We start from the raw sequence: 20694 nt of genomic DNA on the forward strand, positions 1-20694 counted from the left end.
TAGCAACATAAGGCAGTGTCCCTAGGATGACCCCAGCCCCTCATTGAACCCCAGCTCCCCATTAAAATGCCTGATGGAGAAAGCTCCTGAAAGGCAGCCAGGAGAGTTTACTGTTCCTTCTAGCTGACACCTGATGACAGGCTGCTGACCTCTCTTCCTTGGAGTCTTAACTGGAAAGGGCTTACCATGGTGAGTATATACCGTATTATCTCTTCTAATTTAGTACTGTTCTTCCCAAAGAACAGAGGACCATTCCTTTGAAATGCAATCATTAGGACAGATAGGCCCTCCCTCTCCCAGTCTCTGTGGGAGGGTAGAATCCTAACTTCGAGCATTGCCAGCTAGCTGACACAGTTGGGCCAGTCAAAACTACACTGACCAACCCTCTGGAGCTTTTCACTGCTCCGACTAATGAGCTCCCCCCCCCCCCCCATTCTCCCTTTGAAGCCCTTAGCCACCTCTGCATAAATCTGAATGGAGCTCAGCTCTTTCCCCTAATGTGTCTTTACTGCTTTCACTAATGTCTGGCTGTGTTTGTCTTAGAGAACTGTCATTCCAATTTTTCTATATATCATGCCCCTGCAGTTTTTAAAACCACATATCTATTCATAAACAATATATTGTCTATTTCTTTTTTCTTATTATTTTTTAATATATTATCTATTTCTAATGCCAAATACAAATGACACTAGAGATTCGTGCTTGAAATTCATGCACAGTAGGGTCCCTGATCTGGCCTGCAATCAGGGCCCATCAGGGCCTTCTGGCTGCCAGCCAGGGCCTGCCTTCATTCCGTGCCACCCCCTGGTAGTCAGCACATGTCATAGCGAGCAATCGAACTCCTGGTCTCCTAGACCACGTGTCAAACACAAGGCCCGCGGGCCAAATCCGTCCCGCCAGGCCTTGCAATGTGGCCCGCACTGCGCTGTCATCACTGCACTCCACTGCACTCCATCACAATGACAGTTTATGACTGTTCAGTAAACCATTCGGCCCGCGATTTAGGCTGGATTTTAGATTTTGGCCCCTTCTCTGATTGAGTTTGACACCCCTATCCTAGACGAATTCCCGAGTGGATACTTTGCATATTAGCCTTTTATATAGATAGATAGATATAGATATATATTACTATACTTATAAAGGTGAAAAACTAGAAGGTATTTCCTTTACTGTTTAGCTTTTTAAAAATAAGACAACTTTTAAGTATTAGGACATAAAGTATATTTGTTCTTTTGGCTGCACTTCACTACTACGGGTGGACTTGTCTTTTCTTTGCACCCCACTCTTTCTTCAAACCCAGTTTTTAAAGAAGGAAATTACTGAAACTGCTATCTTCAGCCTTCCTGGTGGAATTCCCCTCCTCTAGTTAGGACTCTGGTCTGACCTGTAAGGGCCGCGCCAAGAGGAATGAGGACGCTAACTGGACGCCCACAAAGACCTCGCCCGCACCAAGCCCCGCCCACCCCGCCCCGCCCCGCCGGAGCCCGCGGCATCCTGGGACTTGTAGTTTTTGGAAGGGAAGCAGCCTCCGCCAAGTCTCCTCCCCCAAAGCTGCCTTTGGCCCCGGACGTCGTGACGTCCGGGCCTCCTCCCCCTTTCTTCCCAGCTCCAGAACCTCAATCCCAGGCTTCCGAGCACCTTTTACGACACTGGGTTCCCCGTCCGTCTCGGCTCCGGGTCCACTTTCCGGCAAAGTGACGTGGACGTCAACAGCAATGGCGGAAGGAGAAGAGGTCCTGCCACCGCCACAGCCGAGCGACGGCCACTGGTGAGTGGAAGCCCCGCGGCCGATTCCCCCAGCCCTCCGGTCTCCCTCCTCCCCGCCCCGCCTGTGCCGGAGGCCCCGGTGGGCGCCGGCTGGGCCGCCCGCGCCTGCCCCGCCCCCTCCGCCTGCCCGGGCGCCTCCGTCCCCGACGCCGGAGGGGCTGAGGCCGGACTCGCGGGGAGCGGGGGTCCGACGTCCGGTGCTGGGCCTCCGCTCGGCCCCCAGCGTCGTCCACCGGCTCCCAGCTCCGGGCTGGTTCGGCCGGAGTCCTGGCCGGGAGTGAGGGGCTGCCGGGGAGGGCAGTTCGGGGGAAAGAGGCCCCGGACTCCCGGCGGGAGGAACGGCCGTCGCCACCTCTGCCTGCGGGTTCGCAGGTTGAGACACACCCAGGGAGGATCCCTCCCACATAGTTGAGATACTTTTTTTTAAAAAATTAATCTTAGTTTCTGAGGTTAATCTTAATTTCCACCATTCTATCCTTCACATAACTCATCTTTTCTCTTCCTACTACTTCGCTCTCAGCCCTGGGTGCGATGTGGGACACCACTCTCGCTGCTGCTCCCCAGCGTTTGCATGCTTACCTGGCTTACACTCCGGGTGTGGGGAGGATCTCCAATAATTTTTTTTGCTAGACTTTTGTCACCCCGTGTTGTTAATCTTTGGGAAAGGCTCCTACTTTTGAAACAGTGGATCTTCATAATACAGTTTTAGGGTCATATTAAAAAAATGGGACTTTGAGAGGTTTGTCTAATTTTTACAATTGATCTAAATGCATTGACCGTATATAATAGATAGTTTTAGATTTCCTTGTTCATCATGTTGTATGCCTACAGCTCACCGGCATTGTTATAAAAATAATACAGGACATCTGTACACATGGACTTTAATCCCCGAGAAAAATGGAAATCATTTCAAGGGATAGATAACATAGTACATGAGGAATTCAGCTCTCAGTTAGCAGACATCAAGCATTACCTTAGTCCAAGGTGTAGGAGGAAAATTTATGGTGACCTCGATGTCGTTTCTTTCCTCCATTTACTTATGTTGGAGTTGGGGAGCTCTGACAGGTACACGCAGAAACAAGGTAAAATTGATCCAGTTGTTTGGGAGAGTGGGTAAAAGTGTTACGAGAGATCAGCAGGCAGAAACCACTTCCCCTTGGAGTCACTGGGGAAAGCTTCATGGAAGCAGAGGTGCTGGAAGAAGGCCTTAAAGAATGAGCAGGATTTAGATCAGTGCTGTCCAGTACAAGTGTCCTGTGAGCCACATATGTAATTTAAATATTTCTAATAGCCATGTTAAAAACTAAAGAGAGCCGGGACCGGTTGGCTCAGTGGATAGAGCGTCGGCCTGCGGACTGAAAGGTCCCGGGTTCGATTCCGGGCAAGGGCATGTACCTTGGTTGCGGGCACATCCCCAGTAGGGGGTGTGCAAGAGGCAGTTGATCGATGATTCTCTCTCATCGATGTTTCTAACTCTCTATCCCTCTCTCTTCCTCTCTGTGAAAAATCAATAAAATATATTTAAAAAAAACTAAAAAAAACTAAAGAGAAACAGGTGAGAATAATTTTTAATTATTTTACTTAAACATAGCCAAATTCTATTTTCACATGTAATCATTGTAAAAACAAACACCCAAACAATGACATAATTTTACAGCTTACTGTACCAAGTCTTCAAAATCGAATACAAATTTTACATTTACATCTCAGTTCGGTCTAACCACATGTTAAGTGTTGAATAGCCACACGTGGCTAGTGATTAACATTGGATACTGCATTTAGATGAGCAAATGGGATTGGCCTCTGAATGGAGCATGAGCAAAGACATAGGCAAGAAAACTGATTAGTTTGGAGAGTAAAGACTAAAGCTTCATGAAGTTTGCTGTTTTGGAAGAAAGAATTGTATCCTAAACTGGCTGTTAGCACCTGATTGAAGGCCAGGAGGGAAATGTTTCTAGAGTTAAAATGTCTTTGAGGGATTTTTGGTTAGGATTGTGAGCATGTGTCTGGTTCCCAGGGGCAAGGAACATGGGGTGAATGGTTGCTTGAGGTAGCATTTGTTCTCTACTAGGGTTGCCGCCTCTTTGTTGTGACTTTTCATTTTTGCTCTTTTTATTGTCATGAATGAAGGAACCCTGAGGTGTTCTGTGATTTCTACTCTCCTTCCATTCTCCTAATATTTCTCCTTTTTCTCTACTGACTCCATTCACCAGTCCCCCTGGAAGTGAGTCTGAGTAGAGTCAGAAGAGACATTCAGATTTGGAGCACAGGGTTTGGTAAAGCCTCTGCTTTAGTGCTTGATGAATGAGTGGTTGTTATAGAATGGGGAGGTTTTACATCTTTTTGGTAACATTTTTAGATGGAAATTTTTCTGAATTGTGTTACACATCTCATTTACCTAACCTAAATTCATCTTAGTGACCTGGGGTCATCCAGTTTACAAATGTAAGTATTTAGGAATAAAACTACTAGGTCCTTGTCCTCAAGGAATATGTGGTCTAGTTAGACTCTTAACTGTTAGAGGAATCACATTTAAGAAAATCAATTACTGTTACACTTCTGTAATAATAGTGAGAGCTTTAGGGCAGTTAGGGTAGATTGTTGCTGTTAAATGGCCTTATACAGAGATCCCATTTTGAAAATGCTTTTTATTAGTTTTTCCCCATTTTCTTTCTTTGTTGTTATTGCTATTTCCCAATTTGTTCCTAATCTGTAAACCTAGGCAGCTAAATCTGTTAAAATTGTGTATTCCTTTGTTAAAAGGGCTCAGAATGGGGCCTGAAGCTCCTTAAAAGTACCAGACATCACTTTTACTTACTTACTGGTTTTCAGATCATTGCTTCTCAAAATTTAAATGTGCATTGGGTTTACCTGGGGATCTTATATTAAAATGCAGATTCTGATTTAATAGATTTGCTTGGGACCTGAGATTCTGTATTTCTGACTGACTGGCATCTGGGTGATGGCAGTTTGCTGGTTCATGGACCAGTTCTACTTAGCAAGTTCTAGATAATGTGTATTTCAGAATGAGTTTATCACAGGAATCTATTCTCTATAATATATATGGCAAGTTATATTGTATCACCTAACATACTATAATTTATCCAATTACATGGTTTATCATTGTTCTTTCCATAGTGAGCTCCTTTTCAAAGGCAGTGGCTGATAGCAGGTGGCTCAGTAAATGTTTATTGTCTGAATGTATGCATGAATGAAGGCACATTTTTGTAAAATCATGTCAATAACATACCATGCTGCCATTTCAGTGTTTTTGTGAGCTGTGTAATTACTGTTATAATGCTCACTTTTTATGGTAAGCTAAAGTTATCAGAAACTGCCTCAGCTCTCAAACTTTCTGAAACTGTAGCCATGTAATTATTTATACTAATAAAAGGGTAATATGCAAATTGGTCAGGACTCCCTCATAGTAATGACCAAACAGCAGGCGGCGTGGGGTGACAAGGCTGGTAGGGGAGTTAGTGAGTTTTGTTTTTGTTTTAGCAAAGGATTCATTCATACTTCATTCAATAAACATCAACTAAGTACTGGTTATATTCAAGCTGCTAAGCAGTGTTTTATAATCATTTGAAACAAATGTAAAGCCAGAATTGTGTATTATTCTGCCTTGCTTGGGCAGTTCAATTTTTTTCATTATTTTAACCCTAGGAATGATACATAAATATCTTCTGAAGTTAAGTAAATACTGGTATTTTTAGAAATTACATTCTCTAGCAGAGTAGAATAGAATGACACAGTTTTAAAATGTAGCAATGTTTGAAGTGACTTATTTACAATAGATTGTGAAAAATACAGATGGGAAACAAAATCAGTCCCTCCAGTTAGGTTCAGAAGAGCCAGTTGTTTCTTGTGCAACTGCAAGAACAATAAGATAAAAGCCAATGAAAACAAAAGATATATCCTGAAACTTAATGTATATCTGTTTTTAAGGATTAGCCTTTTGACCACCTGATAAAATAATGACTAATAAATCATTTGTTTTTAAATCATCTTTTTCTTGTGAAGGTTAAAGGAGTTTGTTTTGTTTGTTTTTTCTTCTTATTCTTAAGCTGACATAGTTGGATGAGAATGCTGTAGTGTGTGCTCTTCTTACAAGCACTTACATAAAACTCATATAAAACTGATTGCTTATGGTGGTATTCAATAATTTCAGCAAGATATAATATTATTTGTATAGAACTTTATCCTTTATAATACGTATATATGTACATATATACATATCTATACTAATAAAAGGGTAATATGTTAATTAGACCAGACATTTTCTGGACAGCCATCCAGACATCCTCTGGACAAAGCCATGGTGGCGAGGGCCAAGGCAGAGGCGGTTAGGGGCAACCAGGCTGGCAGGGGAGGGCAATTGAGGGCGACCAGGCAGGCAGGCAGAATGGTTAGAGGTGATCAGGCAGGTAGGCAGGTGAGTTGTTAGGAGTCAGTGGTCCTGGATTATGAGGGGGATGTCCCACTGCCAGTTTAGGCCTGGTCCCAACGGGCAGTGGGACATCCCCCAAGGGGTCTGGGAATGGAGAGGGTACAGGCTGGACTGAAGGACCTTCACCCCCCCCCCCCGTGCGAATTTCATGCAACAGGTTATATATATATATAATCTCATTTGACTCCTTTAACAATTCTTTGAGAAAGGGAAGTTATGAATTATTGTTGTTGCCTTGTTAGAGATAAGAAGACAGGCGTAGGGTGATCAGATGACAATCCTTCATGATTGATATGGTGGGATGTGATACAGAGTGTTATATACTGTAGCTTTATACCTCTTCAGATTTCAAAATGTGCTCACACATCCCTAGCCAGAAATCACTTAAAGAGACTATTATGGTTACATATAGCTTCCAGATAATACGTATCTAATTTATATTAATATTTAACTAAATGTATTTTATAATACATTATATATTAAAAATGTAAATATATAACAATGTTATACTGTATGTACATCATATACAAAAATAGAATTATAACTTGATTATGTACTGAGAACACAATAATAAAATTAGAACATATAAGCAATTAAATTTTGTTAATAACTATCAGCTCAGTAATTTTTCTGTTTTTTTTTTTTTTTATTCAGTAATGTTGGAGAATTAAGAAGTTCTTAAAATAACTTGTTTATGGTTATTTTCCCTTTAAAAAGTTTCCAGCATTTTTATTTATTTATTATTATTTTTTTAATAAATTTTTATTGTTCATATTATTACAAATGTTCCTTCCCCCCCCCCCCCCCCCCCATTGCTCTCCTCCACCAGGTTCCCACCCCACCCTCTGCCCTTTCCCCACCCCTCATTGTCCTCATCCATAGGTGCACAGTTTATGTTCAGTCTCTTCCCACATCCCCTCTCCCCTTTTCCCCAAGAATCGTCAGTTCACTCCCCTTCCATACCTCTGATTCTATTATGTTCAACAGTTAATATTGTTCATCAGATTTTTTTTTAAATTCCTTGGTTTTTAGATTCACTTGTTGATAGTTACGTATTTGTTCATAATTTTTATCTTTATTTACTTTCTCTTCTGAAAGAACCCCCTTCAGCAATTCATATAATTCTGGTTTGGTGTTGATGAACTCCTTTAGCTTTTTTTTATTAGTGAAGCTCTTTATCTGACCTTCAATTCTGAGTGATAGCTTTGCTGGATAGATTATCTTTGGCTGTAGGTTCTTACTATTCATCACCTTAAATATTTCTTGCCATTCCCGTCTGGCCTGCATGGTTTCTGTTGAGAAATCAGCTGACAATCGTATGGGTGCTCCTTTATAGGTAACTACCTGCTTTGCTCTTGCTGCTTTTAATATTCTTTCTTTGTCTTTTGCTCTTGGAATTTTAATTATGATTTGTCTTGGGGTGGTCCTCTTTGGATTCCTTTTGTTTGGAGTTCTGTGCGCTTCCTGGATTTGTAAGTCTATTTCTTTTACCAGGTGGGGGAAGTTTTCTGTCACTATTTCTTTCAGTATGTTTTGGATATCTTGCTCTCTCTCATCTTCTGGGACGCCCATAATTCTGATGTTGGTTCACTTGAAGTTGTCCCAGAGGTTTCTTACATTATCTTCAACTTTCTGGATTCTCTTGCCTCCTAGCTTCTGTGGAGGAGTGTCTTCTGGCTCTTTATGTTCCAAATCTTTGACTTGATTCTTGCGATCTTCCATTCTGTTTTTAGGACTCTGTATAATATTTTTTATTTCAGACAATGTATTCTTTATTTCTTGTTGATCCCTTATCATTTCTTGTTGATCCCTTATCATTTCTTGTTGATTCCTTAATAATTCTAGTTGATCTCTTTTCATATCCTCATAGGTCTTATCGATCTTTTCTAGGAAATTCTTGAAAAACCTTATAAGCGTAGATTTGAACTCTATATCCAGTCGCTTTTTGTCCTCCATTTCTTTCGTTTGTGATATATTTCGTTGTCGCATTTCGCAGCTACAGATGGGGCGGAGTTTCAGGGTGGAGCCTACAGCCTTGGCTTCTGTCAGCCCCGCCCTATGCTGCTCCTAGGTCTCAGGGTCCTTCAGTACTCCTTGCAAGCGCCTCTGAGAGAAAGGTGCCCTTGATTTTCGCCTGCTACCAAACAGTCTAGGCTCTCCCCCAATGAGCCCGGTATTGGGGTTCAGTTCAGTTGGAAATGGAGTTGGAGGTGGCGTTCAGAGCAGTCTGGAGCCCCAGTCTCCTTCCCGCCGGGGCAATCCCACGGCACAGCCAACTGTCCCTTCTCTGCGCGCAATGTGCGCGCCTCCGGGACCTCCTTTCGCCGCTCCCCCGGGGTTCCGCCTTACACCCCAGCTCTCTATGGATGAGCCTGGGTCCCCTGGGACTGGCCTAGAACTGGGGTTCAGAGCAGTCAGAACTGGGGCCCTGCACAGTCGGAGCTTTTATCTCCTTCCCGCTGGGGAACACCAGCCAGGCACTCAGCCACCCCTCCTCTCTGGCTCTGTCCTCTCCGCGCGCGCCGTGTGTCTCTGTACCTTGGGCTTTTACAGCTCCTCTGTGACTCCTCCTGGTTTTCTCCTTGCTTCTCGTTGTAGAATTTCCAGTCGACTTTCCTGTAGTTCTGGGTAATGTCCATTTTATATTTTAGTTGTATTTTATTGAAATTGTTGTGTGCGGCTGCGGCTAGGTGTTTACCTGGGCAGCCATCTTGGATTCTCAGTTTCCAGCATTTCTAAATATAAAAGTGACATATAGAAGTATGTATTTTATCTCATATAGGTGTGTAATTGAATACTAGAAAGTCTTGAGCTTTATATCATAGATTCCATTGTGGTCACTGATATTAAAGAAATGAGATCCTCTTTTTCCAAATAAATTATCATTGATGATTGGAATTCAGGGAGAAAAATAAATCTCTCATCTACTTTTTTGCCAAATTATGATCTCTGATTGATAAAGTACCCTTAGAAAGAATTGTCCAGTTGTTGCAAAGTGTCACCTTACTTGCAATAGTTGTTCCTTTATTTTCCAAAATGATGGTTTCCAGAAAAGGAGTATTTGGGGTATTGCTTTTCTCATTACATTTTGGATAAAGTGGAAATTTGTAATAGAAACATTGTGCTATTTTATGTTGACTTTTGCTGTTTTCATTTTGTTATTTCTCTTAGGCAAAGGATACAGTTTTCAGCTTCCAAATAAAATACTGCTTTGGAGGTGGTAGTACCCTGATGCTTTACCTTTTTGCATTAAAAGTGTTGCAAAGTCACCTCGTGTGTATAGAAAGGAACATTGTGTTAAGAACTTTGTTTTGAGGAAGTGTGTAAGATGAAAGAGGGAAGTATTTAGAGCACTCTCTAAAGTTAACTTCTTGGTAGAGAAGATATTCTTCTATTTTGTAAGCAAAGTCTTACAATAAGTGATTGCAACATTACACATGTAGAAAAGTCACGTTTGTTTGTTTGTTTTTCTTAGGAAGATGAGTTTTTTTCTTAGCAGGGAAAAAAGTACCATTGGTGCAATTTGATCTACATGGACTATGGATAAAAAATAAGACTATGAAGATTTACAGCATCTATTCCATGTATAATTAATTTTAGTAGTTTACAGAACAACATTCTATGATCTCTAATTCCTTTGTCAATTGCAGTACTGAAATATTGTAGTTATCATGTTTGTTTGACTTGTCAAGCCAAGAAGACTAGACTTAGCACCTTGTTTACTTAGCACAAGATGCTGGTTAACTCAAATTCAGAAAAGGATTACAGTAATTGAAAAGGGACTTTTCCAAAGCTGCTTTTGCGGCTCTAATCCTGATTCAGAATTCCACTAATTTTTAAAACACTGATGAGTGAGGTATTTTTTCCTTTGGTATGCAAATATGCAGATTGTTAAAATGCTATAACAGATATGTCTGATTCTGATCAAAATGCAGATAACTTCAAGATTCTTCAATGATCAAAGAATGCTCCCACATGGTCATGGTCATTTCTGAATGTGCTATCATACTGTTGTTCATTAGAAAGGTTTAAGATTGTTATTTTTAAACTAGAGGCCCAGTATATCTACACAACAGAGTACTGCAGTGAAAAAGTTCTTACCATTTGCAACATCATGGATGGAACTGGAGAGCATTATGTTAAGTGAAATAAGCCAGAGAAAGATAAATATCACATGATCTCACTCATAAACTGATGAACAAAAACAGATCCAGAGACAGAGAAATATCGATCAAACCATCAAACCTCAGAGGGAAGGTAGGGGAGAGTGGGGGTAAGAGGGAGAGATCAACCAAAGGACTGGTATACATGCATATAAGCCTAACCAATGGACACAGACAACAGGGGTGTGAGGGCATGAGTGAGATGGGGGTGGGGGTTAATGGAGGAATAAGGACACATATGTAACACCTTAATCAATAAAGAAAATTTTTTTTAAAATATATTTTTTATTGATTTTATACAGAGAGGAAGGAAGAGAGATAGAGTTAGAAACATCGATGAGAGAGAGAGTCATCGATCAGCTGCCTCTTGCACACCCTCTACTGGGGATATGCCCGCAACCAAGGTACATGCCCTTGACCGGAATCGAACCTGGGACCCTTCAGTCTCCAAGCTGATGCTCTATCCATTGAGCCAAACTGGTCCTGGCAATAAAGAAATTTAAAAAAACAAAACAAAAAACACTAGAGCCCTGATCGATTTGGTTCAGTGGATAAGAAGGGTCCCAGGTTCGATTCTGGTCAAGGGCATGTACCTTGGTTGCAGGCATATCTCAAGTAGGAGGTGTGCAAGAGGCAGCTGATCAATGTTTCTCTCACATCGATGTTTCTAAATCTCTATCCTTTTCCCTTCCTCTCTGTAAAAAAATCAATAAAATATATATTTTTAAAAAACAAACACACACACTAGAGACCCAGTGCATGCACTGGGGGTGGGAGGTTGTCCCTCACCCAGCCTGCACCCTCTCCAATCTGGGACCCCTCAGGGGATGTCCAGGCAGTTGGACATTCCTCTCACAATCTAGAACTGCTGGCTCTTAACCCCTCGCCTGCCTGCCTGCCTGCCTGCCTGATTGCCCCTAACCACTTCTGCCTGCCAGCCGGAGCATTCCCTAACTCACATGTGTCAAACACAAGGCCCGCGGGCCAAATCCGTCCCGCCAGGCCTTGCAATGTGGCCCGCACCGCGGCTGTCATCACTGCACTCCGCTGCGTTTCCATCACAATGACAGTTTATGACTGTTCAGTAAACCATTCGGCCCACGATTTAGGCTGGATTTTAGATTTTGGCCCCTTCTCTGATTGAGTTCGACACCCCTACCCTAACTGCTCCCCTGACAGCCTGATCTCGCCCCCAACTGCCTTCCCCTTCAGGCCTGGTCATCCCTAACTGCCCTCCCTTAAAGGCCTTGTCCCTTCCAACTGCCTTCTCCTGCTGCCCCAATCACCCATAACTGCCCTCCCCTACTGGCCATCTTGTGGCAGCCATCTGATGTCCACATGGGTGCGGCCATCTTGTGTGTTGGAGTGATGGTCAATCTGCATATCACCTCTTTATTATATAGGATTGCTTTTTAACATGATCATAACTGAATCATTTTACTCATCCCCAATTATTGCTTGGTGAAAGGGTATAAATGTTAAAGAGGAATTCATAATATTATTTAAATAATCAAGCAGTATATACAAATATAGTACATATTATACTCATGTTGTACTGACTTATGCTGTGTGAGGAGTGAAAAGTCTCATTTCTATCTCATTTTTCAGAAGTAGCTACCTTTCACAATTTTGGTTTTTGTTCTAATGGATATCACCATAATTTTAAATTTTTATGTCTGTATTAAGTTATTTAATGTTAAAATATATTTATTGAATAATTCTTGAGGGAATTTGTGCAAAGGACGAGTGGGAAAGGTTAATGCAAGGAAATTTTAGAAAGTGCCTTCATACCAAGCTCTAGAGCAGTGTTTCCCAAACTTTTGACATATTGTGTACTTCTTCTATCATTTTCGTAACGCTGAGTACCCCTCATACTCATGAGAACGTAGAATTAGGCGCAGCTAAGCACGGTGCAGTGCATATCCACACCAAACTCCGGTGCAATGCTTACCCCCACCAAACTCTTCCCGTACCCCTGGGGGTACACATACCACACTTTGGGAAACTCTGCTCTAGAGGAATAGCCAAATCAATTACTCAGCCATTAAAAATCCAAATTATAAAGAGTATTGAATGACTTGGAGAAATGTTCATAACTTTTTTTGAAAAATATAGATAAGTGAGTCATACAGGATAATTTTATATAATTAGGATAATCCAGTTTTGTTTTATATATGTCTCTGTACACACACATACACACACACACATTTACACACATACATATATATGAAAAAGTAATTCAATGAATGTGAATAGTAGTTCTTTCATGGTATTGGAATTGTGGTTGGTTTTTACTTTTTTTTATGCGTTGTCCAATTTTTCTAAAATGATTATATTACAATAACAAAAAGGTTAAATTTGCCCTGGACTGTATGGTTGGAGCGTCGGTCCTCGGACCAAAGTTGTGGGTTTGATTGCTGGTCAGGGCAGGTTCAGTCTCGACTGGGGTGGTGCAGGATGCCTCCAATCAGTGTGTCTCTCACATAGATTTCTTTTCCTCTCTCCCCCATCTCCTCACTCTCTAAAAAAAAGGAATAGATGGAAAGAATATTCTTGGGTGAGGATTAAAAAAATAATAGTAATGAAAGTTAGCTACTGTCCGGTAATATTAAAAGTAGTTGTTTTCATGGCTTCTGCTTATTGAAGAACTAGAGACCTGGTACACGAAATTTGTGCACTCGGGGGGTTGGGTGGGGATCTCTCAGCCTGGCCTGTGCCCTCTTGCAATCTGGGAGCCCTCGGGGGATGTCTGACTGCCAGCCTAGGCCCAGGAGCAGGCCTAAGCTGTCAGTCAGACATCCTTAGTGCTGCTGCAGAGGCAAGAGAGAATGCTGCCATGCAGCTGTGCTCACCAGCTGTGAGCCCAGCTTCTGGCTGAGCGACACTCACCACTAGGGAGTAGATGCTCAACATGCCCCTAGTGGTCAGTGCGCATCATAGTGACCAGTCATTTTGCCATTTGGCTGATTTGCATATTAGGGTTTTATTACATAGGACTAGTGCCCCGGTGCATTAAATTTGTGCACATTAAAAGGGGATTAATTAGAGGAAATAATTTAATATTGCTATTTGCCCTTTCTCTATAATAGAAGTGTCAGAGATTAAAGAAAATTAGTAAAATGTATATGAAAACCTTCCTCCTGTCAGAATCTGGGGCACACAATGGGACCCAGAGTCAAGTCCCCGCCCACCCACATGCACCTCAAAATCACGTGAGACACAGACCCGGCTGCACCCCACCCCCACCCCCACCCCCATTGGGCTAGATCCAGAAGCCAGTCCCACCCTTGTGAAGCCCCACTGGGCAGGGGATGGAGCCTCAGATCCCCCAGACTAGGGCAGGGCAAGGGGCATGCCTTGAGGTCCCCTATGAAGCCCCACTGGGGGTGGGGTGGGGGCATGGCCTGAGATTCCCCATCAAGCTCCGCCATGCGGGGGAGAGGGGTGCAGCCTCATATCCTCCTGCCCAGCACCGGGAGGGGTCTCAGCCTCAGGTACCCTGTCAAGCCCCACTGGGCAGGGGGTGCAGCCTGAGTTCTAACCTAGCACTGGGGGTGCACCTTGAGGTCCCCTGGCCCAATGCTGGGGTGGGGAGTGTGGCCTGAGGTCCCCTAGCCCAGCACCAGGATGGGAAGCACCTTGAGGTCCCCCATCAAGTCCCACCCGGTGGGGGGGCGCAGCCTGAGGTCCCCTGTCGAGCTCCACAGGCGGAGGAGGGTGTAGCCTCACATCCCTGCTGATTGTTCTTTAAGGCTCCTTATGGGAACTTGGCCTCAGCTCTGGGTGCAGCCATCTTTGTGACAGAGTGATGTTCAATTAGCATATTCTCTTTATTAGATAGGTGTTTTTTTTACCTTAAGAGGGCAACATGTTAGGAAATTTATACATTTAAATAGATATTTCTGGAATACTATCAATAAGAAAGATTTAAATCACTCTATTGAAAGAATGTGGAATGGGAATAATTTATTTTCCTCAAAATGAGTTGTCTAGCTGAGTTATAGATTTTTATTTTTTCAGATTTCTTATGTATTGAATACTAAAATTATAAATAATGACTGAAACTTCAGTTTTAGAGAATTCTGAAGAAATTAGTTATTTCCTGGCCAAAAAAATAATTTGTACCTTTGTGAAGTTTTTTTTTTTTTTTTTTTGTCATTTAAAAAATGTTTATTTGCTGAATGACAGTTGACTTTACCACATTGGTGGGTCTCTAAAATAATTATATTAAACACTTAACATTATTGAATACTAAAGTAATATATCTTAAAGGAACATTAATCCTCAGATTGATCATCTTATCAATAAAATAGTATTAGCAGAATAATTATTTTTGGCACATATTCATGAACTTTATCAGTTATTTAGCGTATTTATCTCTAATATTAAAGTCACTGATATTTTTCTTCGCAATGTAATTTTAATATGGTTTATTTTTTTAATTTAATTTAATTTTATTTTTTTTAACTCAATCTTTATTGTTCATATTATTACACAGGTTCCTCGTTTCTTCCCCCCTCCACCAGGTTCCCACCCCACTCTCTGCCCCCTCATCCTCATCCATTGGTGCACAGTTTATGTTCAGTCTCTTCCTCCCTCCCTTTCCCCGATAGTAAATCCCTTTTCAGATAGCAAATCTGTTACTTAGCATTTTCTCATATCAATAATACCTCCAAATGCCCAATGATACACTTCACACAAAAGACATTTCCTAATAGGACAACCAGCCTCATCCAGGCCCCACCGAAGGCACTCACAGATCAACACCCCAGGACTATACTAACTCAACACATCCAGATATAAGCCTTCATCACTTGATTCAGCAGACCCTCAAGTTCCCGCAAAAGTTTCCAGCCATGTCTGAGAGGCAGCCATGGGGCAGGGGCAGGTGAGGAGCGAGCTGTTTTGGGCCAGGCTGCTCCGGGCCTGGCCTCTGTTGCTCTGGTTCGTTCCACAACCAGCTGCTCCGTGTCTGGTCACTGCCGCTCCTGACCCAGTTGCTCTGGACTTGGCTGTTGCTGCTACAGGCCTGGCCACACCCGACTCGGCTGCTCTGGGCCCAATTGCTCCGGGCCCGGCTGCTCCCAGCCTGACAGCCGCTGCTCCGGGCCTGGCCGCACCAGACCCGGCTGCTCCGGGCCTGGCCGCTCCCAGCCTGGCAGCCGCTGCTTCGGGCCTGGCCGCTCCCAGCCTGGCAGCCGCTGCTTCGGGCCTGGCCGCACCCAGCCTGGCAGCCGCTGCTCCGGACCTGGCCGCACCAGACCCGGCTGCTCCGGGTCTGGCCGCTCCCAGTCTGGCAGCCGCTGCTCCAAGCCTGGCCTCTCCCAGCCTGGCAGCCACTGCTCCGGGCCTGGCCACACCAGACCCGGCTGCTCCGGGCCTGGCTGCTCCCAGCCTGGCAGTTGCTGCTCCGGGTCTGGTCACTGCCACTCCCAACCTAGTTGCTCTGGACTTGGCTGTTGCTGCTACAGACCTGGCCACACCCGACCCGGCTGCTCCGGGCCTGGTTGCTCCGGGCCCGGCCACTCCGGGCCTGGCCGCTCCCAGCCTGGCAGCCGCTGCTCCGAGCCTGGCCGCTCCCAGCCTGGCAGCCTCTGCTCCGGGCCTGGCCACACCAGATCTGGCTGTTCCGGGCCTGGCCTCTCCCAGCCTGGCAGTCGCTGCTCCGGGTCTGGTCACTGCCGCTCCTGACCTAGTTGCTCTGGACTTGACTATTGTTGCTACAGGCCTGGCCACACCCGACCCAGCTGCTCTGGGCCCGGTTGCTCCGGGCCCGGCCGCTCCGGGCCTGGCTGCTCCCAGCCTGTCAGCCGCTGCTCCGGGCCTGGCCGCACCAGACCCGGCTGCTCCGGGCCTGGCTGCTCCCAGCCTGGCAGCCGCTGCTCCGAGCCTGGCCACTCCCAGCCTGGCAGCCACTGCTCCGGGCCTGGCCGCTCCCAGCCTGGCAGTTGCTGCTCCGGGTCTGGTCACTGCCACTCCCGACCTAGTTGCTCTGGACTTGGCTGTTACTGCTACAGGCCTGGCCACACCCGACCCGGCTTCTCTGGGCCCGGTTGCTCTGGGCTCGGCCGTTCCGGGCCTGGCCGCTCCCAGCCTGGCAGCCGCTGCTCCTAGCCTGGCTGCTCCCAGCCTGGCAGCCACTGCTCCGGGCCTGGCCGCACCAGACTCGGCTGCTCCAGGCCTGGCCGCTCCCAGCCTGGCAGTCGCTGCTCCGAGCCTGGCCGCACCCGGGCTGGATGCTTTGGGCTTGGCTTCTGCTGTTCTGGGCCTGGCTGCTCCCAACCCGGCTGCTCTGGGCCTGGCTTCTTCGGGCCCGGCCACTCCGGGTCTGGGTGTTCCTGGACTGGCCACCCTGGGCTTGGCCGCCTCTGCCTCAAGCCTGGCTGCCCCTGCCCCAGGTCTGGCTGCTCCAGTGCTGGCCGTTGATTCTCTGGTTCTGGTTGCTGCTGCTCTGGGGCCTGGCCACTGCAGCTCTGGGCCCAGCTGCCACTGCCTTGTGCCTGGCCACTCTAGATCTGGTCGCCGCTGTTCCAACATTCTGTCCCTCCTTCCTTCCTTCCTTCCTTCCTTCCTTCCTTCCTTCCTTCCTTCCTCCCTCCCTCCCTCCCTCCCTCCCTCCCTCCCTCCCTCCCTCCCTCCCTCCCTCCCTCCCTCCCTCCCTCCCTCCCTCCCTCCCTCCCTCTCTAGATCTGGTCGCCGCTGTTCCAACATTCTGTCCCTTCTTTCTTTCTTTCTTTCTTTCTTTCTTTCTTTCTTTTTTTTTTTTTAAAAAACGCATTTATGTTGCAATGTTGGCTGGTGAGTTGAGTTCTGACTTAGTCTTTGATTTTTCAAGATATTCTTTGCATTCTTTCTTAAGTAATTTTACTATCATTTGCTCTCACTTGATTTCTTCACATTGAGAACTTCTCTGGTTTCTTCCTCACCGTCCTGGAATCTCAGCAGGTTGGCCTGTGGCACCCCTTTGTTCTCCGCGGGCTCCTGCGCTGCTTCAGCCTGTCGCCGGGGTTGGCGCCGCCCAGGAAGCATCCCCGGTCCTTGGCTCCGTTGCCTGCGCTCAGCGGTCGACGGCTCAGGGGCACCCCCCCCCCCCTGGGGGCCCCGTCGCCTGGCTCCTTGCTGGCAAGATCCTCCAGTCTGGAGCTTTCTTTCTCTCTCCCGCTAGGGGAGTCCAGGATCAGAGTCAACAGACTGTCCTCTGCGCGCAGTGTGCGCGACTCCGGGGGCTTGGCCTTTCGCCGTGCTCCCAGGACTCCACCTCACAGCCCCGTCTCCCCCTGCCCAGCCTGGGTCCCCAGGGACTGGCCCAGACCGGGAGTTCCGGGCGGTCCGGTCTGAGGCTCAGCGCAGCCGGAGGCTTTGTTCCTTCCGGCTAGGGTAATCCAGCATCAGAGTCTACATTCAGTCCTCTGCGCACAAAGCGCGCGACTCCGGGGGCCCCCGCCTTTCGTTTTTCCCCTGGGATTCAGCCTCCCAGCCCCGTCTCCCCCTGCCGGAGCCTGGGTCCCCAGAATCTGGCCCATAATGGGGCTCAGCGCTGCCGGTTCGGGGGTTCAGCCCAGGCTGGGGGTTTCATTTCCTTCCTGCTAGGGAACGCCAGGCAGCACCCAGCCCTCTCCTCCTCTCCGGCTGCGACCTCTCGGTGCGCGCATACGTGCGAGCGCGCAGCATGTCTCCGTACCTTAGGCTCTTTTTTCAGCTCCTCTGACTTTCCCTCTGGCTTTCTCCCACCTTCCTATTGTAGAGTTTTCAGTCAGTCGACCACCTGTAGGTCTGGGCAATGTCCACTCTACATTTTAGTTGTATTCCATTGAAATTGTTGTGAGCTGCTGCGGTTAGGTGTCTACCCGAGCAGCCATCTTGGATCCTCTCCCTTTGTGAAGTTTTAAAAATTATTGTTTTAACCATATACAAATGAAAAGAAAATGTATTTCATACTTTTTTAAAAACATAATAGACTGAACATAACTGCTGTTGATTTTCTTGATAACTTACTTGATGTGATATTATTTTACTTTTAATACAGTGGTGCCATTAGAGCCTTTGTTATTCCTCTAACATTTATTGACTATTCACTGTATGCCGGGCACTGCTCTAGTCATATATCTATATAGTTATGTACTCTCTCTTCTCATTCTGCAGTGCTTTGAAATCCTAATTGAATTTGTTTATCCTCCTTGCCATTACCTAGCATAGTGTTAAGAGCGTACATTCTTTTAAAATTTGAATCCTGGTTCAACTATTTATTAGACATGTGACCACAAACAACATAACTCCTCTTTGCCTCAATTTTTGTATCTTTAAACTGGGGCCAATAATGTAACCTACCTCAGGCTTATTGTGAAAGTTAAAAAAAAAAAAAAAATTAAATGCTCTGAACAGTGCCTGGCACACACTTAGTGCTATATAAATTGTTAGTCATTACTACTACTATGAATACTGCTTTCACTGTGACTTCTCAATGCTGTCAGCCAGCTTGCCCTTCTCTTTTTAAATTTCTTTAATCTTAGGAAACAGGTAACTAAGTTTGTTAGAATTAAATGCAAATTAAGAGTAAATTTAGTGTATGAAGCCTGAAAACAAAATGTTGTGTATTTGCCTTTGTATTGATTGCACTTTGGCTGCTGAGAACGTTTTTATCTTGGGTGCAACCTTAACAGGCCCTGCTTATAAATGAATCTGAAATACGTAATAAAAGAATTAAAATATCTCTTAATAAGTACAATTTGCTTTTTAGGGAAAAAGATCTTGAAGAAGCTCTGGAAGAAGGAGGTTGTGATCTTGAAACTTTGAGAAATATAATTCAAGGGAGACCACTACCTGCTGATCTCAGGACCAAAGTTTGGAAGGTAAATGGAAACTAAATTAATGAAGTGTAATTACTAAAGAATAATATTTGAGAGTTTCTATTTTTAATTAGTTGCATAAGACTGTTATCCCATGGGCATGTCACATGTAGAAAATTTATCACACAGGTCAACTTACTAAAACTCTCTGTTTCTGTAATGTTCAGCATATTTAACTAAAGGCCCGGTGCATGAAATTTCATGCACCAGGCAGGTGTTCCTCAGCCCAGCCTGCACCCTCTCTAATCTGGGACCCCTCGGGGGATGTCCAACTGCCAGTTTAGGCCCGCCAACTGCCCTCGCCTGCCAGCCTGATCGCCCCCAACTGCCATCCCCTGCTGGCCTGGTCATCCCCAACTGCCCTCCTCTGCCAGCTTGATCTCGCCCCCAAATGCCCTCCCCTGCCGGCCTGGTTGCCCCTAACTGCCTTCCCCTGCCGGCCTGGTCATCTTTAACTGCCCCCACCTGCAGTCCCGGTTCCCCCAGCTGCCCTCCCCTGCCAGTCCAGTTGCCCCCAACTGCCTTCCCCTGCTGGCCTAATTGCCCACAATTGCCCTCCCTGCTGGCCTGGCCATCTTCTGGCAGCCATCTTTTGGTGACGTGAGGGTGAGATTAGTATCGATAATTTAGATTTTTATTAGTATCGATAATTTAGGTTTTGAAAGGCAATGTTTTCTTTATTAAGATGTTATGATTACAATAGAAATACTTATTTTTATTAAAATATATAAGCAGAGAATAAGATAAAAATGATTTATTATCTACCACCTGTATGTAAAGCACAATATCTTGGTGTATATTTTTTTTACTTTTTACCTCTTTGTATATATATATATATATATATATATATATATATATATATGTAAAATAAATGGAATTATTATTATTATTTTTTAATATATTTTATTGATTTTATACAGAGAGGAAGGGAGAGAGATAGTTAGAAACATCCATGAGAGAGGGTCAATGATCAGCTGCCTCTTGCACACCCCCTACTGGGGATATGCCCGCAACCAAGGTACATGCCCTTGACCGGAATTGAACCCAGGACCTTTCAGTCCCCAAGCCGATGCTCTATCCATTGAGCCATACCGGTTTTGGCAAAATAAATGGAATTATAACTGTACATAGTATTCTGAATGTTTTATCACAGAAATTTGATACACTTATATAATGAGCCTCCTCTTAGTTTTAACTGTTATCAGTATTTGGCCAATCTTGTTTGACTAATACCGCAATCCTTTCCTCCCCACACTGGATTATTTTACAACAAATCATTGGCCCAGCTGGCGTGGCTCAGTGGTTGAGTGTTGACCTATGAACCGAGAGCTCACCATTTGATTCCCAGTCAGGGCACATGCCTGGTTGTGGGCTCATTCCCCAGGGTGCGGTGTGCAGAAGGCAACCAGTCAGTGATTGTCTCTCATCATTGATGTTTCTCTCTCCTTCCCTCTTCTTTCCTCTCTGA

General features: G+C 45.0%; 1 protein-coding gene across 3 annotated transcripts in view; it reads left to right on the plus strand.

Annotated features, from left to right (window-relative positions):
* Window positions 1-1605: 1605 nt before the first annotated feature.
* The window catches only part of TBC1D23 (TBC1 domain family member 23), a 59982-nt gene continuing 40893 nt past the window's right edge, over window positions 1606-20694 (plus strand). For all 3 annotated transcript variants that reach the window (XM_036445073.2, XM_036445074.2, XM_036445075.2), the window contains exons 1-2: window positions 1606-1768; window positions 19118-19229. In XM_036445073.2, coding sequence (XP_036300966.1) covers window positions 1716-1768; window positions 19118-19229 — 165 coding nt within the window. In that variant the 5' untranslated portion in view covers window positions 1606-1715. The remainder of the gene's footprint in view (window positions 1769-19117; window positions 19230-20694) is intronic.

Source organism: Pipistrellus kuhlii, unplaced genomic scaffold, assembly GCF_014108245.1.
Source record: "Pipistrellus kuhlii isolate mPipKuh1 unplaced genomic scaffold, mPipKuh1.p scaffold_m20_p_2, whole genome shotgun sequence".
Lineage (NCBI taxonomy): Eukaryota > Metazoa > Chordata > Mammalia > Chiroptera > Vespertilionidae > Pipistrellus > Pipistrellus kuhlii.